The sequence below is a fragment of the Bombyx mandarina genome, chromosome 23 (genome assembly GCF_030267445.1).
Source record: "Bombyx mandarina strain Sakado chromosome 23, ASM3026744v2".
NCBI classification, from domain to species: Eukaryota; Metazoa; Arthropoda; class Insecta; order Lepidoptera; family Bombycidae; genus Bombyx; species Bombyx mandarina.
Window position 1 is genome coordinate 15,908,448 of NC_143229.1, and position 16,490 is coordinate 15,924,937.

At 41.7% G+C, this 16,490-nt stretch overlaps 1 protein-coding gene across 6 annotated transcripts in view; it reads right to left on the reverse strand.

The window, feature by feature from the left end:
* ATP7 (copper-transporting ATPase 1) overlaps positions 1-16,490 on the reverse strand; it is a 64,129-nt gene that overhangs the window by 15,571 nt on the left and 32,068 nt on the right. For all 6 annotated transcript variants that reach the window (XM_089737333.1, XM_089737332.1, XM_028179120.2 and 3 more), the window contains 13 exons: positions 11,699-11,816; positions 10,906-11,030; positions 10,025-10,155; positions 9,003-9,173; positions 8,140-8,228; positions 7,110-7,224; positions 6,122-6,288; positions 4,984-5,084; positions 4,144-4,272; positions 3,265-3,451; positions 2,396-2,493; positions 1,556-1,691; positions 1,058-1,198 (listed from right to left, as the gene is read on the reverse strand). In XM_089737333.1, the coding sequence (XP_089593459.1) occupies positions 1,058-1,198; positions 1,556-1,691; positions 2,396-2,493; positions 3,265-3,451; positions 4,144-4,272; positions 4,984-5,084; positions 6,122-6,288; positions 7,110-7,224; positions 8,140-8,228; positions 9,003-9,173; positions 10,025-10,155; positions 10,906-11,030; positions 11,699-11,816 (1,708 nt within the window). The remainder of the gene's footprint in view (positions 1-1,057; positions 1,199-1,555; positions 1,692-2,395; positions 2,494-3,264; positions 3,452-4,143; positions 4,273-4,983; positions 5,085-6,121; positions 6,289-7,109; positions 7,225-8,139; positions 8,229-9,002; positions 9,174-10,024; positions 10,156-10,905; positions 11,031-11,698; positions 11,817-16,490) is intronic.

Consider the following 16,490-nt stretch of genomic DNA (forward strand, 5'->3'; position numbering starts at 1 on the left):
CACATTGAGTGAGCGTGAATTTCCGCAAACTTTTATCTTGAAAAAAAAAAAAACAGTCACTGCTATGTTAGCCACAGTTTTATTCCAATGCCTCAATAATCGTGAACAACGATTATTGACATTTAATACACAAAACAACACCCAATTTGTATATTATACATCACAATAAGCTATTAAAAAAACATTAAAATAAAACTTTAAGTGACGCTTCACTCGGGTTGCTGCCAAAACTCTCTGATCATATATAATAAGAATAGAGTAATGGTAGGCCATTGAGATTTTTACTAATGGAATCATTAATTTCAAATTCATGGTTATTATTATATAATTATTATTACAATACATAAATATTGAATTGATCAACAATAAACTAAAAAGTCTGTGAATTATAACCATTAGCAATTTTTTTAATTTGTTGTCAAGTCACAGACAACTCTTTCGTTTGTCAGCATATAAGTTTACTATAAGGCTGTATGGGCTAATTTTCCCTTTGTCTATTGGCGAATTTAAAAACTATGGCACTCAGTTTTGGGATGTTATCAAATAAGTAATTTATTTTTTTGTAAAACAATGCCAGGGTGAAAGAAATGTTGATACATAAACTAAACAACATGAAAAAATAAGGCATAGTTTTTCAAGTACAAATAGTTTTGTCATGAAGTTGGCCCACTTTTGGGCATTGTCCTTTCCTTAAAAGCGAAAACTGGCCTAAATAAAACTAGATGATACAATTAACGCAGTCGAAGTCTATTAGACATGCCTTATGAGGGATAGCTCAGAAGTACTGATCAGAAGTACTGGTCAGATCTTGGTAGACCTTCAGTCATATCTTGGTAGGTTTTAACTGGGACCAAACGAGAAGCACAATTCTTCAAATAAATTTATACCATTCACCTGAAAAAGCTGAAGTAGCACATAAAACCTCGTCTCTATGTGAAGTCGGTTAAGACAGAGACTAGTCTTGCGTTGTTGTTTGGTTAAGAGTTTTTTAGATTCAATGGTGATGAAGAAACAAAGGCGGTCCACCCTCACAGCGGCGCTGCTGTTGTCCACTCACCTTCAGAATGTCTCCGCGTTCCACCAGGTCAACTGGTATGCACTTCTCATTTACAATGTTACCGCTGTTGTCCAGGGTCACCAGCACGGCTTCCGTTGCCTTCAGCGACAACAACTTCGACAGGGCTTCCGATGTTTTACCCTGGAATACGGACAGCACATTAGGATCGGGGTACCAGCTGTATCCTCAGCACGAGATAGACGAGGTCTGCAGCTGCACCCAAATCTATTTAAATTGGACCGGTTCCGGAAGCAGGAGGCCTCCAGGTTTTACCCGGATATGTCACACTACTTCTGGGTGCAGAAAGAGTTTTCAGTGAACATTTTTTTCACATTTTCATTCAGTGCATTCGTAACCTTCAAACGTGGCTCTTGTGTTCCACCAGACTGTCACTAGGAGCCTATGGACATCTGATTAAAATTCTCCCAAACAAACCAGACCCTGAAATATTCATATTTGGTCTGACTGACTTGACATTGCCGGCAGCCCAGCACCCACCTTGGCTATGTGCTCCAGCCACCTGCCCAGAGACACGAAGACCAGCAGCATGGGTGGCGTGTCGAAGAACGTGACCGGACTGGCCTCTTGGAGGGTCGCCATGGAAGCTACAACCACACCTAGAGAATATACGTAGCTGCGGAGAAATTACCATGAGGTTTTAACATCAAGATTACTCTGCTGACAACCCTGGAACGAGATTACTTCGTTACGGGCACGAGCACAGGATTCAATAAGGTTGAGTGGTTGCAGGAGCAATGCGCTGACAATGTGAGGTGAGTCAAGGCAGAACAGTGGCACCAGGAAATGCTCTGAGGAATTGTTAGAGATGATCCCCTCATCTCATTTTTCCCCACCAGGCGCAGAGGCAGACTTCACAGTGCGCTTCTAGGGATCTTTTCTGCCACGCACCATTCGGCTTTGGAATGAGCTCCCCTTCACGGTATTTTGCCGAGCGCAATGACACGACCTTCTTCAAACAAGGTTTGTGGTGAGTATTAAACGGTAGGCAGCGGCTTGGCTCTGCTCCTGGCATTGCTGAAGTCCATGGGCGACCGTAACCACTCACCTGCTCCTCGGCTTACAATACTAATAAGTCATATCTGTTGTCGCGGAGGGCTCGGTCGATCAGGCGACCTTCGGTTCCTCTCCTGATTCTACCCCAGGGTTTTGGACGTTCAAGCAAGAGTGCTGGAGAGTCGTTTAGTGGATTTCTTCTGCATTCCCACACACCCTGAGTTCCTATAGGCGCGGGGATCTCACAGGAGATTCGGTTTCCTCCCAAAAAAACAGGACATAGCATATAACTTGAGAGTGTATCATAGAAAGCTCCTAACATACCTAATGGTGGTTGTCATTGCTATCAGCACGTCCATGTTCGTCGTGCCGTGCTTTAGAGCTTTATAAGCTTGCTTGTAGAAATGCCAGCCGCCTATAAACTGAAAACAAATAGAAACGTGACTATTTAAGCACGTGGTCAGCGTCACCCCTCGGGGGGCCACTAGTTGATTAGGGCGGCCCACCCTTGGTGGCGACGCACAATTGCGCCGAGGCAGAACCAGTCAGGACCATAGTACGCATTAGTCCGTTCAGCTCTAGATTTGTTAATTCGTTCTTTGACAGACGAGTTTTCGGGAGCTATAATAGTATTGAACGATGACGTCATCGTACAAAATTACACAAGTTATTTCGAGCGCGAACTTAAAATAGTTTTAGCTTCGTTATTTGTGAACAGATTTTAATTATGTTTTCATTGATGAGCTGTATTCATGGATGGAGCTTACGGTCCACCTGACGGTGAGTGGTTACCGTCGCCCATTGATCTCAGCAATACCAGAGCTGCGGCCAAACCACTGCCACCACTAAGCGGTTACCGAAGCACATAGACACCGTGAGTGCCGATATCCATGTCGACGTCTCAATTGTACCTTGTTACTTAAGCAATGACAATTTGGTTATTACGATGTCATTGTTGCCAGAATCAAGTGTATTAAATTTAAAATCTTCAATTATTTTAATTTAACAGTAGAAGTTGATTGGAAGGACCCGAGAAGCCACCGCCGACGGCTCTGCTTCATGTCCCCACGCTCGTACCCAATGAAACCACTACCGTAACCCTGCTCCTCAGGTTCCCACCAAAAAATCAACGACCTTTTGTTTTAAGATGTCGTAAAATCTGATACAAGGAGTATATGGCGGGACCGTTCTACCTGCACCGGCGTCGCCAGCAGGAACATGACCAGGTTCTCCAGGCTGAGTCCGGGAAGCACGCAGCACATATCCTTGGCGCTGTGGCCGTGTGACATCATGGACATGAAGTACGCCATGGCCGCCATGCACGGAGCCCCGAAGACCAGCGAGACCAGAAACGCGTTCCGCCACTTCCTTATCTCCTCTCTGGTGCGGGAACACAAGAGGATGCGTTTTTTTAAAATTATTATTGCTTATATGGGTGGTTACCGAACATAAATGCCGACATCTAACTGAGATATGAGTTGTAAGGTCTCAGTATAGTTACAACGGCTGCCCCACCCTTCAAACCGAAACGCATTACTGCTTCATGGTAGAAATAGGCAGGTGGTGGTACCTACCCGTGCGGATTCACAATACGTCCTGCCACCAGTCAAAATGGGGAACGAGTTTTTTTTTAATGCCCTTGTAGGCAGACGAGCATACGGCCCACCTGAGCGGTTACCGTCGCCCATGGACTTCAGCAATGCTAGAGGTAGAGCCAAGCCGCTGCCTACCTTTAAGTACTCTCCACAAGCCTCGTCATAGCGCTCGAGAAACATCGTGGAGGGGACGCTCATTTCAAAGCCGGATGATAAGCGGCAACGCACTGTGTATGAACGCAATGACTTGTTGGAGTTAGTTAGCGCCATCTGCCGGACGTTGGCAGTACTATGATAGAGGGAGTCAAGCGGGGACAACACATGTACCAAGTGTCGTTGCGTTCTGAGCCCCCTCCACCACACGTACCCCGGTCCAGGTCCCCCCACCGTCCCCCAGTCCGCATCCCCCACCGTCCCCCGGTCCAGGTCTCCCACCGTCCCCCGGTCCGGGTCCCCCCACCGTCCCCCGACACCTACCTGTGCTCCAAATAGCTGGTCTCCCCCCGGTTGTGGGGGCTGGCGACCGTCGCCTCGAACCCGAGCCCGGCGACCGCGTCGCATATCGTGCGGGGCCCGATCTGTTCTGCGTTGTATTTGACGCGGCCCCTGGACAGCAATAGGTTAACGTGACATTTTCGCATAGGATTAGTAAGAATGGAACGTATGAAAATATTGCGAAACGGATTATGAAAAATGATGGGTTAGGCCACTTTTGCGCTGACGGTCTCATATGTAAGTTCTCTCTAACACTGCCATATGCGTGAGAGAGAAAGGGAAGCCAGATAGACTGGCGCCGTAACGCATTACGTAACGAAGCCGTTTACCTTCCCAAATTAAGTTATCACTTCAAAATGATACGTGAAGCAAAAACTTTGTATCCCTTTTTACGAAAATTGCGCGGACGGAGGAGTATGAAATTTCCCACACTTATAGAGAATATAGAGGAGTGCAGAATGTTAATATTTACTTAAATTATGCATAAAAACACATTAAATTAACAAACAAAAACCTTACACACACTACCATGTATTTGAAACACCACATAATACTCTTTTGTTTATTGTTAAAGTCTGTGGTCAAATCGAGAATAGATTAATATTGTTTGTCTTTATTAATTTTTGTCTATAGTATAGTCTTGGCGAAAGCTGTGATTATAGAAGTACAATAGTCTTTGACAATAGAACCATAATAATGTTCAAATTTATAATATAAATTAATTATAGTCGAATTTCGACTACCGAGGGAACACTAGTCACGTTAGTACAAAAAAAAAAAAACAAATGGATTGAACATTAAATCCAGGCGTAAATGACTAACTTGCATGTCGTCAGGGCCACGGAGCAGGATTCGACTCCGGTCAGCTTAAGTACCGTCTTCTCTATTTTATTGACACATGAAGCGCACGTCATTCCCTTTATCTGAAAAAAAAAAGCTCATCTAAAGACTTTCGGAACTTTAATAACATATCCTTACTGTTTGACAAACGTTGATAACCCAAAAATATATTCTAACACAATCGCACTTATTAATATTCAACCCTTTCACTGTTGTGTAGGTCACCGGTGCCCTACGCGGAGCTCTGAAGTAATTATGTCGATTTCTGTCACTAAGCGCGTCTGGATGTTAGTCACTTTCCCTTCCCTTGTTTGTTAATGTATGCTTTAGTCTTTTAGGTAACTTAGAAATAGATTGATTCTCACTATTTCCGAATCCGTCGTTCCCGAAGTCTAGTACTAGATGTTCCTCAGAAGATCGGAGAGAGAAATCGATATGATTACTTCAGTTCGCCACGCAGGGCACTGATGACCCACATAGCCAGGGCCGGATTTAAACTTAATGCCGTTCCTGGGCACCGGAAAAAAATCCGCCCCAATACTGGGACCTAAACTTATAGTTTATATATTTTATTTTTTTAAATTAAAATAACGAATTTACTGCGGAAAGTTTATCTTAAGTCATATATTCCAAAAACATAAATAAACTTTGTTTTTTTTTCTTTTCTAACAATTATAAATTTTGATTAAGGGTGACTCATAAAAATTATATTACATAAAAAAAAACTAATTAAATTTCTTAAATTACAGGAAATAGAAAAATCGATTATTATTTTAAATCTCCAAGGAAATAAATGGATGAAATCATTTTGATTATTAATTTTTACCAAAGGTGCCAAAATTATAATTCACAAATAATGGATGAAATGAATTTTTTGAATTATCAATTAAAAAGAAAATTATTAATTATTAGAATCAATTAATTATATTGAGCAATCTTGATAAGACTAAAAAAAATTTTTTACTTTAAAAATTATGCAGCCTTAAAAAAAATTCCGCCCTGGGCACTTGCCCCGACTGCCCCTAGTGTAAATCCACCACTGTACATAGCAGTCAAAAAGATATCCAAACTCTTGAAGATTCAAAGACACCACATTAAAAATATCATCATCATCACTTACCAGCAAATGTATTTCCTTTAAGCCGCTGCCGTCGTTCTCGCTGATGACCTCCGACGGAAAGCCCAGCTCCGTTATGGAATTGGCCACGTCTAAGGCCGAGATCTTACGGGGCTCGTAGCAGACCTCGGCCTTCGCAGCCAACAGAGCGATCAGCACTGAACGCACCCCTGGGAAACCAGCACCAGCGCTAAGGCATGTCCTTCTTCAAACGAGGTTTTTGGAGAGTACTTAACGGTACGCAGCGGTTTAGCTTTGCCCCTGGCATTGCTGACGTCCATGGACGACGGTAACCACTCACCATCAGATGGGTCGTATGGTCTTCTGCCTATAAGGGCAAATAAAAAAAAAAAAACGTTCAACATTGAGACTTTATATCGCATGTGATAACCATAGATACGGGGCTTGTTGACCACTTTGCACCAGTCATTTAAGACATGAATGTTTTTTAAGACCTCATCATCACGAGTTTTGCAGCGACATAAGCGACTCAACGGTATCCATGAGTTCCAGCCACACAGGGCACTATGATGACATTTGAATTACTAATTATGCATAAGTCAGGTCACCGATTCCACTCCACTTAACAACATCACAGATTCTTCGAGATGATGCTTTGGTTCTGAGCTGACTAGTCCATTTTGCTTGTGACCCTTCTTGTAATGAATCAACGTCGCGTCATACATTGATGACTGTGATTGGCCAAAGATGACGTCATATCGCACAAACCAATAACAAATCAGGAAACGCAATAGTGGCACTAATTGTCAAAATTTTACAAAATTAACACACGAAGAAAAAAGATGGACGCGCATGTCAATTCTATATTTGTAAAATAATTAAAAATAATATAATTAGTATTTGAAGAAGTAGACGCATTTATTCATTTTCCTGGCCACCTCAAGATACCTCTAAGAAATAGACGCAACACTTCTATTCCCAGCATCAGCCGGTGGCGAGAGCGCTCTCGTGGTAGCGTAAGGTCACTTACCATATAATTTCGTGCAATGTTTTTCTATCGCGGAGACACAACTGGCGCAAGTCATCCCGCGCACTTCCAGCGTACATCGGGACAGTTCCGCCTCGGCGACCGGCGGACCTGCACCCTGGAGTACGAGTTGCTGGCTTCAAAAAATATCGTACGCTCTGGCTGTTAGAGGCCATTGTAATTGGTTCTAATTGTTAGTGGACGCTTAACTCATGATTTTTAGTAGACGTTTGACCGATAATGTTTTTTTTTATTGCTTAAATGGGTGGACAAGCTCACGGCCCATCTGGTGTTAAATGGTTAACGGAGCCCATAGACATCTACAACGTAAATGCCGCCACCCACCCACATGAGTTGTAAGGTCTCACTTTTAACAGTACAACGATTGCCTCGCCCTCTAAACCGCATTACGGCTTCGCGGCAGAAATAGGCAGGATGGTGGTACCTACCCATGCGCACTCACAAGACGTCCTACTACCAGTAACGACTATAACATAGACGAGTGATTGAAACACGGCACACATAACGCTAACTTAGGTGATCTAAGACCTCACTTGAATAGTGTAAGAGATGTTACAGTTTACATACAGGAGCGTACTGTTTCGTGGCAGAAAATAGGCAGGGCGGTGGTACCTAGCTGTGTGGGCTTAAAAGAAGTTCGCTAGTAATTACGGAAATTATAGTATTCTTTTCTTTTTTTTTTGGTTCCCGATGCTATTCTTTCGTCGTAGAAGTCATTCGTGAACATGAGTCAAGTTTCTGGCTGCGGGATTCGAACCTCGACGCTGTCGCATAGCTCGATACGAGGACACCATCTTATCCTTTAGGCCACGACGACTTCGATAGATTTTATAGTACAGCGACTGTGTGCTTGGTTTCGGATCGATCTAACAATCGCACAGTTTGACATTGGGGTCTTAAAATATTAAATCGCGCAGAAAACGAATAAAACACCGAGATAATAACACTCCGGGCTCTTCAAATTTTCAGGAAGACCTATTAAAACAATAAGCAAATTAACAGAAAGACTTACATTCGTTTGAAGTTTGTTCTTGAACGGAGACAATTGCTTAGCGCAATCACCAGATCCCTCTGTGTTGTTACATATTTGAGACTTATTTTCTGAAAGATAAATTACAAATTGGAATAGCAATTGGTCATCAAATGAACATGAAAGGGAGCACACGATATGTGTATAGAGCCGCGTATTTCTTGATCATATTTCTTATTATGCTAGATACAGAGCGTGCTATCATGTATAGTGACGTCAATATTCAAATATTCACGAATCACATCACAACATCAGCGCATAGCAGTCCACTGTTGGACATAGGCCTCTCCTGCTGCACAACACTGAGCACGATTCTGGGTTTCTCTCTTCCAGCTCTTGATCCATCATCAGCATTCATCCGATATTCAACAATGCGACACTGAAATTTATAGCAACTGCGAGAAAATGTTTGAGCATTTCTTAATGTTTTTTTTTATTGCTTAGATGGGTGGACGAGCTCACAGCCCACCTGGTGTTAAGTGGTTACTGGAGCCCATAGACGTCTACGACGTAAATGCGCCACCCACCTTCAGATATCAGTTCTAAACTCTCAGTATTGTTACAACGGCTGCCCTGCCCTTCAAACCGAAACGCATTACTGCTTCACGGCAGAATTAGGCAGGGTGGTGGTACCTATCCGCGCGGACTCACAAGAGGTCCTAGCACCAGAAATACAACAACAACATAACTTTAACGGTTTTAACTGCTAGAAGATGTGGCTTCTGCTTTTACTACTTCTAGTTAGTGTAACGTCACGTTGCTCTATTAATTGCAATTCCAAGATTCTCCGAAGTCACGAGACGTGTAAGTCTTCATTACCGGCTGCGATATTCTGAACTACCCACCCGTATAAACCTGTCCGTCGACGGATATGATGTTGACGTCGAAGCCCAGTTCATATATCAGATCCGCTATCTCCCTGGGCGTGACGGTGCTGGGCAGGAAGGCGACGCGGGCCGTTCCATCGGCGAGCGACACGTGTCCCTTTGTGACTCCCGACTTTGCTTTCAAAGCTCCTGTGCAAGGAAGATGGGTAGGACTGTCAATAAACTTCATACTTAATTGTGTTGGACTGTATTTGTTCTGCTTTTGCTAACAAGGGATTTATACAATAGGAATGTAGTGTTGTATTTCTTTGATGGATAGATGAGTTCGAGGTCCAACTGGTGTTAAGGGGTTACCGGAGCCCATAGACGTCAACAGCATAAATTCCACCACCCACCTCGAGATACGAGTTTTGAGTCTCAGTATTTACAGTACTACGGCCGCGCCACCCTTCAAACCGAAAGGCAATTCCTGTTTCACGGCAGAATTAGGCAGGGTGGTGGTGACGACTTAGGACGGAATTTCCTGGGGCAGACGAATTTGGGGAGCCGACCCCATTTAAAGGGAGATAAATGCTCTATGCGGTCCCCATTAGTAGACCGCAACTATTTCAACTATTATCTCCGGAGGGATCTTGTAGATTAGGTCTGTGTTGTCTAGGGAGGACTTCTTAGGACGACATCTTTCGATCCAAGCATGAAAAGACAACGTTACGTGCTAATCCACTGTACTAAGCTATGCTTATTCGTTGGCAGGACTGGGATTTGTTACTAAATCAACTTACGTTAAACTTATATATATGTACATATATCAATTTTTTTTCTGTAACCGGGTGAACTATGAGCTCACGATCCATCTGATGTTATGTGGTTTCCGAACCTCATAAACTTGACGTGAATGCTAATACCAACATTGAGAGATGAGGTCCAAGAGCCAATTGAATAGGGCTCCACTCAGTAAGTGCTTTCGGAGCTGAAACCGAATTACGACCTACCCGCACCGGCTTACAATACACTCTCCCTGCCATTCTACCAAGACCCACCTTCTATGGTGTTGACGCAGGATTGGCAGGTCATGCCGATCACTGAGAGGAAGACTTCGCTGACGGGCGGCGTCTGGCTGCCTGTCATGTCGATCATAATAGCGGTCGGCACATCCTTCGGCAGGAGATTTCTGTTGGAGGAAGGATGTTGTTCGTTTTTAATACGCTTTTATTAGCTTCAGACGTATGTATGTTAGTATGTAACGGAATCTTTGAACATGATTTTGACCCCCTTCAAAACGTCGGATTAACTCGAAATTTGGTTATTAAGGACCGATGACATTTCAATATTAAAAAAAAACATTAAAAAATTGAAATTCAACTAAAAAATGAAAAATAAATAATAGTTTAAAAAACTAAAAAATAAGCTTTTATACAAAATCCAACTAAAAATATAAGATACATTTTAATACGTTTGAATTAAAAATAGTGTAAGAAAAAATGATTTTATTGTAAAAAAGCGTGGGCTGCATGGTATCAGTAGTTGTAAATATTTTATGAACAAATATGAGTAGAAGGGTTATATTGATAATATCATGAATAGCACCCCACGCATTTTATTACAATAAAATAATTTATTCTTACACTATTTTTAATTCAAATTTATTAAAATTTATTTTCTATTTTTTAGTTGGATTTTCTATAAAAACGTATTTTGTTAGTTTTTTCAACTATTATTTATTCCATAAAACACACAAGTTTCCGGTTATTCAATTATCGTAGTCACACGCAATGATTTGATCTTTGATTGCAAAACGTCCGAAATGAAACAACATAATTACGTAACGCGTTAAACGAATCTGAACCTTGAAACATTATAGCTTAGATTGAAATTTCTTTAAACAAGCTTTAAAGCACTTGCGTCTTCTTCGTGTGCTTACCTGCTTTCGTCGTCATTATCGACAGGGACCTCAAACCCCATGTCTTCTATGTGAGACCTGATCGCTTCCAGCGAACACAGTCGGGGGTCATATCTGATGTAGCCGGCGTTCTCTGATAACTCCACCTGAAGACCAAATTCGTGGATATAAATTCAAACCGTCAAACCCGCAAAATTATAATTTGTGTAAACACTGGTTGTAGGACGTCTTTTGTGTCTACGCGGGTAGGTACCACCGCCCTGACTATTTCTGCCGTAAAGCAGTAATGCGTTTCGGTTTGGAGAGTGTGGCAGCCATTTTACTGTATAAATTGAAGCCTTAGAATTTATGTCACGAGGTGGGTAGCGGCATTTACATCATAGATGTCTACCGGCTCCGGTAACCACTTAACACCAGGTGGGCCGTGAGCTCGTCCACCTACATAAGCAATAAAATAAAATAAAAGCAAAACAATCTTTGACCCATTACAAATGTTTAGAAAAACCTGTCAGCACATTCATGTGTATACGATGCCTCAAAAATATCCATTCACCAACATGAATTTAATAAATTAACAATTAAATTAATTTTATTTGTAAATTATAAGCGCACTATAAACACAGTGCTTATAACCTTCATCACGAAGATGATGCCAAGCGCGTGGTCAGTCATCGTCGCCATAACCCATTTCTAAACCGCTGACGCTAGCCCTCTTGATTTGATCTCGTTAAACAAAATATCGGTTCCAACAAAACAAAAAAAACGAAAAGACTATAGTAGACCATCATCAGTAGACTGAGTAGACCTGGCTCACCTTAACGCGTTCCACACCTGGTACGTCTCTGACCGATCCTTCGATGCTCCTGACGCACGACTGGCATGTCATACCGTTGATCGGCACCCTGACCGCCACCAGGTCCTGATCATTGTCGCTGTAACAAAAGAAAAGAAACATCAGGATACCAAACTTCTCTTCGGAATCTTTAGATATTCTACTGTCCGTATATCATAATCGCTTTTATTTTATTGCCCTTGTAGGCAGACGAGCACACGGCCCACCTGATGGTGAGTGGTTACCGTCGCCCATGGACTTCAGCAATGCCAGGGGCAGAGCCAACCCGCTGCCGTTTGCCGTGTACAGGAAATACAAATTATAAGACACAGAAGAATAAGATAAAAGACAAAACCGAATGAACCTCAAACTGGAGCTCAAAATATAAAACGGAAATAATGGCTAACCAAGTTAGGTCACAACCCTCAGAGGACTACCAGGCTAATGATTCAGACCATTGACACGCTGGAAATGTCATAATTAACACAGAAATACAATGGCAGCGATGGTTTTGAAATAAATTGGAACTCTGTTAAAATACCTCAATTTTATAAATATTCTTTTATTTTTATTGCATAGATGGGCGCCCGAGCTCACAGCCCACCTGGTGTTAAGTGGTTACCGGAGCCCATAGACATCTATAACGTAAATGTCGCCACCTACCTTGAGATATGAGTTCTAAGGTCTCAGTATAGTTACAACGACTGCCCCACACTTCAAACCGAAACGCATTACTGCTTCATGGCAGAAATAGGCGGGACGGTGGTGCTTACCCGCGCGGACTCACAAGAGGTCATACCACCAGTGATATAGACCAAGACAGAAACTTGTCAGGCGATTCGAAAGAGAAACAAAAGAAAAGAAATGGAACGAGGGCGGACGTGACCCGCAGCAGTGATTCTTTTCAATGCCTTCCTAAAAGACTTACAGGAACCAGACGACAAACGAACAAACCGACCGTACAAGTATGTACCTAATATTACATTAAGATTGTTAATAAAGGCTTCTTTATCTTAGCATTACTAACTCTGCTTGAATAGTCGCCGTAGTATTTTAAGACCAGGGTGTCTCCCGTGAGCTCTCATACGGACCAGAACCCCTACATCTAAACACCGTAAACAGCCTTTTTCTCCTACCTACGCCGAAAGTTCGGTTTTCGTCCCGCTGTACAGGGAAGAAAGTCTAACTTTTCCTCCCTGGGTACTGACAAGTGCGCATGCGTGTTAGTGTCTACGTCTGCTCTCACGCACCTAAAATTCTCCGCCATTGTTGTGCTCGGGCAATTTGCAATATTGTGTTTAGTGTAAAAGTGAAATAAACAAAAGACAATAAAATTTAATAGTTAAGTATTAAACAAAGATGAGTTCATCAGACAGTTCTTATTCAATTAGTAGTCGTTTATTTAAAAATTAAGTCTCTCCTTAAGATATGTAGATAATAAGGCATGAATAAGGAAAACAGTAGACTAGAGACAGACCTGGGCCTTTCTTTGCTTCTACATCATCAGATATTAGCCGTTACCATCGAATACCCGTTCTGAATGGCGTCAGCATTAAAATCGGATCCTCTGGCCGGCCTGACATTTGTAGCCCATAGACATAAAATCACAAAGGGCACCTACCATAGTGTAGTCGTAATTTGCACTGTATTTTATTTTATTGCTTAGACGAGTGAACTAAGCTCGTTTGGCGTTAAGTGGTTACCGAAACCCATCGACGACGCAAAAACTGCGACGTAAATGACCAGACCTACTTACTCGTGTCGACTTCAATGCAATTAATGTATTTATTTATTACACTTCATGTAAAATTTACATTGGCGGATTTAATGGCTAAGGCATTCTCTACCAAAGATCAACCAAAGGTAGTGCAGGGATAATAGTGGTAAGAAATTTATATTAAATTACAAATACATACACAAATATATACACACCATATACATATATACATACTTAGTCTGGCCATAAAAACTGTTACAAAGGAAAACAAAAAAAATTCTAAAGCAAATAACATTTATTACTTTTACAGTGTGTTAGTTTAATACATAAATATAAAACAATTTAAAGTATAAAAAGCTTATCCGAAGTGGTCTCCATTGGCTGCAATACAGTCCTTTAAACGTTGAGGCCTGTTATCAATAGAAGCAGGCACTCTTTCCATGGGGAAAATTTTCACTGCCAATCGTACGGATTGTTTTAGGGACTCCAAATTATCATGGCGTTTAGAGCAAGCCGTACTCTCTAAAACTGACCATAAATCATAATCCAGCGGATTAAGATCGGGACTAGACGACGGCCAGTCTTCAGCTCTGATGAAGCCCGAAACGTTCGTTTCCAACCAAGACTGCGTAGACCGAGTTTTATGACCTGGCGCCGCGTCTTGCTGGAAGGACCATTCTTGATTATTGAACATGGTGTTGTTAAGGGGCTTCACTACCTTCTCAAGAATGGTATCTTGATACACTTGTGCTGATGTTTTGATACCTTTTTCACAAAAGTATGGCTCAGTCACTCCTTCATAGCTAATACCCCACCAAACTATCACTGAAGTCGGAAAGTGCCCACGTTGCACTCTGTCGACTAATTGGGAAGCTTTCTTAGGGCTTTGAGCATAAATACGGTCATTTTGTTTGTTAAAATGTTGCTCAATTGTAAAAAAATTCTCATCCGTAAACAAAATTTTTCTATGACCTCCCTTTGCGTACCGCTTCAGTAGTTGTTTCGATTTTACCACCCTATTCTCTTTTAAATTATTAGTTAAGAAATGACCAGTACGTCTCTTATAGGCTGCAAGTCCTAAGTCATCTTTTAAAATACGCGACATGGTTCTAGGTGCTATCTTCATCTCCCGAGATAAAATATTTTGCTTTCGAACAGGATTTCTTCGAATTCTTTCCCTTACTGCTTTGACCACCTTTTTCGTACGAACACTACGTGGACGGCCAGATCTTTTTCTGTCACAAGCAGAGGAGGTCTCATTGCACCTATTAATAGCCCGGTACACAAACATTTTACTAATACCAAGCGTATGGAGAGTTTTAAAAATTGCATCTGGCTCCATACCTACTTTGTGTATGCATCACAGCGATTCGGTTCTCTTTATCACTCCACTCCATTTTAATATCGCAAAATATTGTACAATGTATTGGCGCCAAAATGACAAAACTCAATGAGCAATCATATAAAAATGACAGATTCCAAATTCAAATGTAATATTTTGTTTATTTTTAATTGTAACAGTATTTATGGCCAGACTAAGTATATATCTGTAGTTGAGAGCGTATGTATATCTTGACACGTTTCGCATCATTGTTATGCTAATCCGAGTAGCGTGTAATTGCTTTCATTATCAATGCGCCCATTATATGTTTGAGATAACGTAGATTGAACTAGAAACGTGATTCAGCGGACTGCTTTAGAATCTACGACGTATTCTCTTTCAACCCACTGAGTTTCTCGCCGGATCTTCTCAACGGGTCGCGTTTCCGATACGGTGGTACTGCCGCGGCTTTATGTTTTCTCTGCCTAATCGTTGGTAGCCTAAGGGACTAATTACTCACGGACCGGTAAACGAGCTCACGGGATCAACCTGAGAGAGCTCGCTAACACTAGCCTTAGCAAGAGCAGTGCTTCGCTGAATCTAGCCCACTGAGTTTCTCGCCGGATCTTCTCAGTGGGTCGCGTTTCCGATCCGGTGGTAGATTCTGCGAAGCACTGCTCTTGCTAGGGTTCGTGTTAGCAACGTCAGGTTTGAGCCCCGCGAATTCACCTACTGCTTCGGTGAATCTACAATAACCCCTCAAGGCTACTAGAATAGGTAGGAAAAGAAACCTGAATCTACCGTTGGATCGGAATCGCGACCCACCGAGAAGATCCGGCGAGAAAATCAATGGGTTGTGTTTAAGTGAAGTGCGTGTGTTGTTTTATTCAACATATGTCCGATTTCGCTCGTTCTATGTGAGCCCTCGCGCTGATAACTGATAAAAAGTATAAACCGCAACCTATTGTATAAAGCGAACGTTACTAATATTAATTACCATCAAAAACACACGAACTTTAAAGTTGCATGGGAAACTTAATGTACCCAAACTTAAAATAATATATCAAGGGATGAAAGGCTATTTGATTTGAGCTACATTTTTGCAACTTTACAGGAAAGCCATTTAAAGTTTAAACATTTCGAAAAAATATTATGACAAAAAAAACCTAATTAAATTTCAATTATTTCATTTTTTTATTGCTTATATGGGTGGACGAGGTCACAGCCGACCTGGTGTTAAGTGCTTACTGGAGCTCATAGACATCTACAACGTAAATTCGCCACCCACCTTGAGATATGATCTAAGGTCTCAGTATCAGCTCAGCTGTTGTAAGCTGTCCCAGCCCCTTCGAACCGAAACGCATTACTGCTTCACGGCAGAAATAGGCGGGGTGGTAGCACCTACCCGCGTGGACTCACAAGAGCTCCTACCAGTAATATCATCAAATCAATTAAAAACATTCAACTGTTGATGCTGATACCAAATAAAACGGACCTTTAATTACAAAGATAAATGTCGCGTGTTAAGCGAAATGTCGCTTAAACCAAATAGCCTTTCATCCCTCGATCTTTTTTTATTAATTTTAAAAGTTCCTATGCGACAACCCTAGCGCGTTGCGTCCGTTCGTCCATTAAAAAGTATAATATTCGTTTCATCAATCAACTGTTTAAACTTACCTTAATTTATGGTAAAATTTAAGACTATCGTATTATAATATGTAAATTTGTATATTTTT